Source organism: Garra rufa, chromosome 11 (assembly GCF_049309525.1).
Source record: "Garra rufa chromosome 11, GarRuf1.0, whole genome shotgun sequence".
In the NCBI taxonomy this organism is placed as follows: domain Eukaryota; kingdom Metazoa; phylum Chordata; class Actinopteri; order Cypriniformes; family Cyprinidae; genus Garra; species Garra rufa.
Genome location: NC_133371.1, coordinates 4,946,740 through 4,952,986, shown reverse-complemented (window position 1 = coordinate 4,952,986; position 6,247 = coordinate 4,946,740). Strand labels below are relative to the sequence as shown.

Below are 6,247 nucleotides of genomic sequence, written 5' to 3'. Positions count from 1 at the left end.
ATAACTATAAGTAATTATCATTAAAGCCAGACCATTGTTTTTCAAAATTTTATTTACTAATTATTTTTTTTACTAGTGACCTTTAATTTTCCAAGAAACTAGGGGAGTGACTTTTTTTGTGTCCAATGTCAGTTTTAGATCTTTAATCCAGAACATAACCTGCCCTGGAGCAGGTTAGCCGTGGAGTATAAGTTACTATGGCAATGAATGCTGCTAAAAGCCAAGCCACTTTCATGGTACCTAAAACCCAGGATTGGTGCAAACTAAACTGAAACTTACCTGGCTAGCCAGCTAATCTGGCTTCATGGTACAGGCCCCTGGTGTTTCGGTTTCTTCTTCACTTGTGTTTTGAAAATTCTGTCCAGAAGATGTACAATAGCACCCCTAGCGTCTAACAATGAACACACAGATTCTCAGAGCACAAGTATAGCTCAAATATATTTAGACTTTTTCTAAGTATAAGTCAAGTATACTTAAATGTCATTTTATTGACATTATAAAGCACATTTCTGAGAAGCAGACTGAAAGAATACTTTCCTATTTTTTAGTTTAAAAGAAGTGTACTAATAGCACACTTGAATAAAACTTGGTATATGACAATGATTCCCTCAGTGTGTGTTAATGTCATTATAGTTGTGGACTTTATTATTCTCATAGAATTAGAAGGATTAAGAAAACTTTAAAAACTAGTTTCAATTATTGTCCTTGCTGTAAACGACCATTTCATCTGTTGTTTTAGAACACACAGAGATAAGTTGTTTGATGTTAGTCTGAAAATAAATAGTTTATCTCAAAAATGTGTAACACACGTATCAAATCTTTCATTACTAATGAAGTGTCTTTGTGCACAAAGCATGATAGGGGAGCCTGAACTGTGATGTTAACTTTATCTTTGTGCAGATTGTAAAGAAGGTCAATCTCTACTGTCTGAGCACATACATCCAGGCGGACGCCATGAAGGTGGAGTTTCCTGAGATGATGTCGGAGGTTATTGCGTCACAGCTGCCCAAAGTGCTGGCGGGAATGGTCAAACCCCTCATGTTTCACAATAAGTGATCCAGACCGGAAGCCTGGGTCTGTGATGATTTACATCTCTGGTGTATGTGTACTACATCTAATAGACATGCATCTTTCCATATACAATCCTCCCCTTATAATAGTCACACGTTCTGATTAGACTAGTTAATCATATCATTGTTTTTCTTCAAAACTGGTCAATTCACTTAGAAAATTGTCTACTTTGAATCTGAACAGTCCTGATTCCCTTCTGGGTAACCATTAGTTGGTCAAACACAGTCTTAACATAGTGGTTATTTTTTATGCAATTGGCCCCTGATGGTTTACACGGCGAAAATGCTTTTCTTACTCAGATTTGTTGTCTGGTTTTCAGCCAAAATATCTAAAAATGTTTAAATCAAGAAGGATTTTCTAGACAGGTAAAAAGTTGTCTTGTTTTCAGAAAAAAAAGAAGTCGTCAAAATTAAGTTTTTGCTTGAAACAAGCAAAATAATTAAATTTTCTACTTGAAATAATTCGATTTTTCTTACACCATTGGCAGATTATTTGACTTGTTCTAAGCAACAACTTACTTAATTTTGACTTCTTTTTTTCTGAAAACAATTTACTTGTCTAAAAATCTTATTTGATTCAAGAAGTTTTAGATATTTCCACAATTCTTCAGTGTGGAGAAAGATCCAGAATCTTTTATTTTCCAGTAATAAAGACAGAATGCAATCTTACTGCATTATTGAACTTGCTATTGCCTTTTACAGAACATGACAATCTTACATCTTAAATCTTAAAGTATTTTTATTTAAGACAGTCTTAAATTGTGTTCTTTTTTAATGAATACTTAAATGTGGCTAAAATGTTTGAGGTTTTTGAAACATATTAGACTATAATTTATGGTTAAATTGCATTTTTCTTTTAAATCTCAGATTTTCAGGAAATGTGTCTGAGTGTGACAAAAAGGAAAAGCGTATCTGTCTCACTCCGATAAGTGTCAAGCAGACAGTTTTCATGGTCAGATCTTACAAACACCCAGTACCAGGCACCTATGATTGTGCATTTACACAGTATCCGCTCATGTCACGTCAAATGAAAAGTACATGTGAAGTATCTAATAAAAAAACATTGATTGCATACAAAAACAGTGTTTGAAAGACAAAGCACTCAACTGTAATGGAGCAATGTATAATTTGATCCGGTCTGATGTTTATTTTTAAAGCAGAAGGCATTTGAAAAACACTTTTTAAATGTATCTATCATTTCCTCCCTGTGACCTTGATGGTTTGGCTGAAGGGAGTATCAGTTCAACATCAGCAGTCAAGGGCACAGTGCTTTCCCATGTATTGAATTGGGAAAGAACACTGGGATCCTGGCAGTCGCCTCCTTTCCAAATACTTGTGGCGCCGTTTCTCCTCAGATCTCTGTCGGAACGAAGAGATTGATGTCTGAGATTTACTTTTGATGATTAAGCTTTGCTTAAATGGAAGACAAGAAGTCGGTCTCATTTCAAAAACGTAAAATTTTATTGGACGAGCAAAAATGAAGAAGAAAAATAAATGAATCATCCATACATAAATTTCTAACATCTAGATGTTCATCAGTTCATAATACAAGGTTGAAATGTTTCATTATGGGGACACAAAGACCATTGGAAACGTACCATATTGGTGGCGTTGACATTAAACTTGAGAAGGAATAACATGACCAGAACACCAACAATGAAGTTATTATAGCTAGACATGGTTCATTAGTATTTGTAAAGATTACATTTTACCTGACAGTGACCGTGATGCAAAACTGAGACACAATCCACTGCTAATGTCATCCTCTAAATCAGAGATGCAATAATGTGTATCAGAAAATAATAGAGATTTCTGTTATAAATAACTGGAACACAGTTGTCTTCCACTAATTTGCAGTCTTCTAAGGGTGCTGATATTTCAGCACAAAACGTAAATGGCTGATTTCAGTGCTGCATGTAGAATTCTGGTGATTAATAACATGCTTTATTCACTTTTATTTACAGAACACATATTTACAGTAAATGTGATGAATATGTATATTAACTGAAAATGTGTAAATATATATTTTTCGTCTCTTTAATGTCAGCAGCACTTGAGCTGCATAGCCACACCAGATGAGCATTTGATTTGATCAGATGATTCCCAAATGATCCAAAAACATCTTTAGCTTCTTAAGAGAGACACTGCAGGCAAAAACAGTTTTTCATGCACATGTCAAGTTTGAGATTTTTGGCTTTTTAGTGTTTTTTAAGTGTTTTTTCAGACTAGTTGAAAGAAAACACCCAAAAGACACTGTTAAGTATTTCTTTTATAGCACTTTATCAATTTGTGTCACTCGATATCAATTACAATCCATATTTTTAAAGACCATGAGTTTTTTCTCCTACACTGAGCCATAAATCTCCACTTCAGTAGCACTTACACACTCCCAACTTTACATTTTATTCCTGTCTATATCCTGAAGGTTTTTCCAGAGGGATTTGTTCATATAGAATGTTTGATTTAATACATTTGATTCCCCCAAAAATGGTAAAAAAGACATTGTTTTCTGTCTGCTCTGAGTTGTTTCTGAATTATAGAGTGACAAAATGAGATCCCCTCTGTAAAAACATTTGACTCTAATATGTCCAAAAAAAAAAAAAAAATTAAACCAGAATTTTGAAACTGACTTTTGTACTTGAAATATATGCAAATTAGCACATTTTCCATTAAATACTGCCTTATTTGCATATTTAAATCTAACATTTTAGAAAACGTGTAATACAAAAAATGTTTGCAATTATCAATGTAATCAAAACTGGGTGAGTAAGATGATAACTACTAGCTTTTTTACCCTATTCACCTGCAGTGTCTCACCTTAATTGATTAGTGACCTATTTCTTGTTAATTTTGTCATAGTTTCCATTTACAATGTTCAAAATCCTAAAATATGGTCTCAGACTTTTAAACATTAAATGACAGTAAAAGTAAGTACGTTTCTAAGGAGATAAACAACACCAAAACATGACATTCACAGCTCAAATACTCATTGCTGAGGTGAACATTCTTCATTTCAAGGTACTTGAGCAATTTAGCATTGAGCTAAAATAAAAAAGCCTATCTTTTAGACCAATCAGCTGATCTATCTTGACAGAATTACAGTATTCCACCATACAGTAGGCCTAAAGGATCATTTCGTGCAGCCCATCGCACCTCCTGATCACTCAGTGTATGTGAATTTGTGTATTTTATTATAGATATTTAAGCAGCATGTGACGTTTGAACATTTATGCCTCAGCAAAAGCTTTGCAACCCAGATATTAATCACCTTTGTGCTGGATCATTGAGGTTTGTGTACCATCCATGATCTCTTAATATTCAATGCCATGTTAATGGCACAGTCCACTTCAAATTCCATCAATGATTGATTTATATTTAACGCTCTTGGTCTAAAATTGATCTCACCATGGATACCATGAATTGCCTGGCCTCTCCTGGTTGGACGCTGTCAGAGATAGACCACATAATTTTCAGGAACGAGGCCTGTTTTGCCCTCAAATGTTGCTTGGAGCCAGCCCGGTTCCACTGATGGATACACTACACAGAGGAAAATGAGAAGGTTTAGTGGTAAAGAAGACTTGATAGAAAAAATATATAGTATTATTAGGCACAACAATGGACATATGGCCTGAGAACACTGAACACAGAAGACTTCTAAATGGTTATACTGTATTGAAAATTCAATTTACTTTGATTTAAAAGTCCCTTTTTTTCCATGGCACAAACAACATAGCCAAAAATAAAATGGCATTGCTTTGATGGGATCAGTGAAATTGACTAGCAAAAAAATGGCCAACTGGTTCAGCAAAAATGTCCTTATTGTTGAGTTTGCAATCCATCAAATTTGCCATATACTCGTATGTCGTCCTACATCTTTAGTACGGACTTTAATGTTACCTCAAATCATGTGGCTTATTGAGGTGTGCTATTATTTTTGCTTAGTGGATTACCCTTACCAAAAACAAGTACACTTCAAGTTTATTTTATTAAGTATACTTAAGTAAAGTTCAAGTACATTTTTAAGCATACTTTATGTAGTAAGTATACAAATATCAGTGTACTTGTAGTATACTTTTAAGTGTACTATTTCAATACTTCTTCGGACCTAAATGGCCACTTTCTAGTATATCAAAGTATACTTTAAGTCTAATTTAAGTATAAGTTAAGTATAACAGTAGTAAACTTGCAGTACAAAGTGAAAACAGACATAAACTAGTTAAAGTACTTAAAGTATACTAAACGTGAAAGTTATAGGTATACTGATAGTTTACTAATTAAATACTATTTTATGCATTTTAAGTACACTTTTAAGTATAGTCTAAGTTTAGTAGTTTTATACTGCAAGTATACTCATAAGTTTTCTTTAAGTGAACTTTATATAATACTTTAATACCTAAACGGGGGCATAGTAGTATACTTAATTTGTATATATATATATTTTTATATGAATATCTTAACATACAAAACATAAAAAAGAACAAGGTATCTGCTTTTAAACAAAAACATTTCATTCTAGCTTCATGCATTCTTTTTTTATAAACACTTGAATGTGGTTAAGTTTCATAAAAAAATAATAATCATAATTTTGAAAAAAAAAAACAAAACAAAACAAAAAAAAACTATTCATGACAATCATAATGCAGATGGAGTTGATTAACACCCCAAAGTTTGAAAGTCATTATTACCTCTTCATGGGTCAACATTTTATTCCATAACGTTACACAGTTTTCCATAACTATGGTTTTGATGCTGTTTTATGTCTGACGATTTTGTTAGATTACATGTGGAAGAATCTGTTGTTTTGGTTTCTTCTTCACTTGTGTTTTGGAAATTCTGTATAGATGATGTGCCATAGCGCCCTTAGTGTATAACAATGAAGTCAAGTATACTTAAATGTAATTTTAAGTATTATATCATTTCTGAGATGTATATAAAGCACATTTCTAAAAAGTAGACTGAAAGTATACTTTCCAATTTTTTTGTTTAAAGGAAGTATACTAATAGCACACTTGAATAAACTTCTTTTTCATAAGGGTAAACAGCTAAACAGCTTAACTTTGAACTTAAAACACCTTAGCAATTGCAAAGCAACTTTTAATAAGTTGACCATTTAACCTTATCTCAGACAAATGCAGCATGTGTAGAAGTCTTCAATAAACTTTAAGCACAGAAACCAT

At 32.9% G+C, this 6,247-nt stretch overlaps 2 protein-coding genes across 2 annotated transcripts in view; one reads left to right on the top strand and one right to left on the bottom strand.

The window, feature by feature from the left end:
• Positions 1-1,056, top strand: part of pgr (progesterone receptor) — a 25,346-nt gene extending 24,290 nt beyond the window's left edge. Inside the window, exon 8 of the mRNA XM_073850016.1 lies at positions 901-1,056. Within this exon, the coding sequence (XP_073706117.1) occupies positions 901-1,056 (156 nt within the window). The remainder of the gene's footprint in view (positions 1-900) is intronic.
• A 1,485-nt stretch (positions 1,057-2,541) lies between these two features.
• The window catches only part of arhgap42b (Rho GTPase activating protein 42b), a 173,932-nt gene continuing 170,226 nt past the window's right edge, over positions 2,542-6,247 (bottom strand). The window contains exon 24 of the mRNA XM_073850019.1: positions 2,542-4,607. Coding sequence (XP_073706120.1) covers positions 4,519-4,607 — 89 coding nt within the window. The 3' untranslated portion in view covers positions 2,542-4,518. The remainder of the gene's footprint in view (positions 4,608-6,247) is intronic.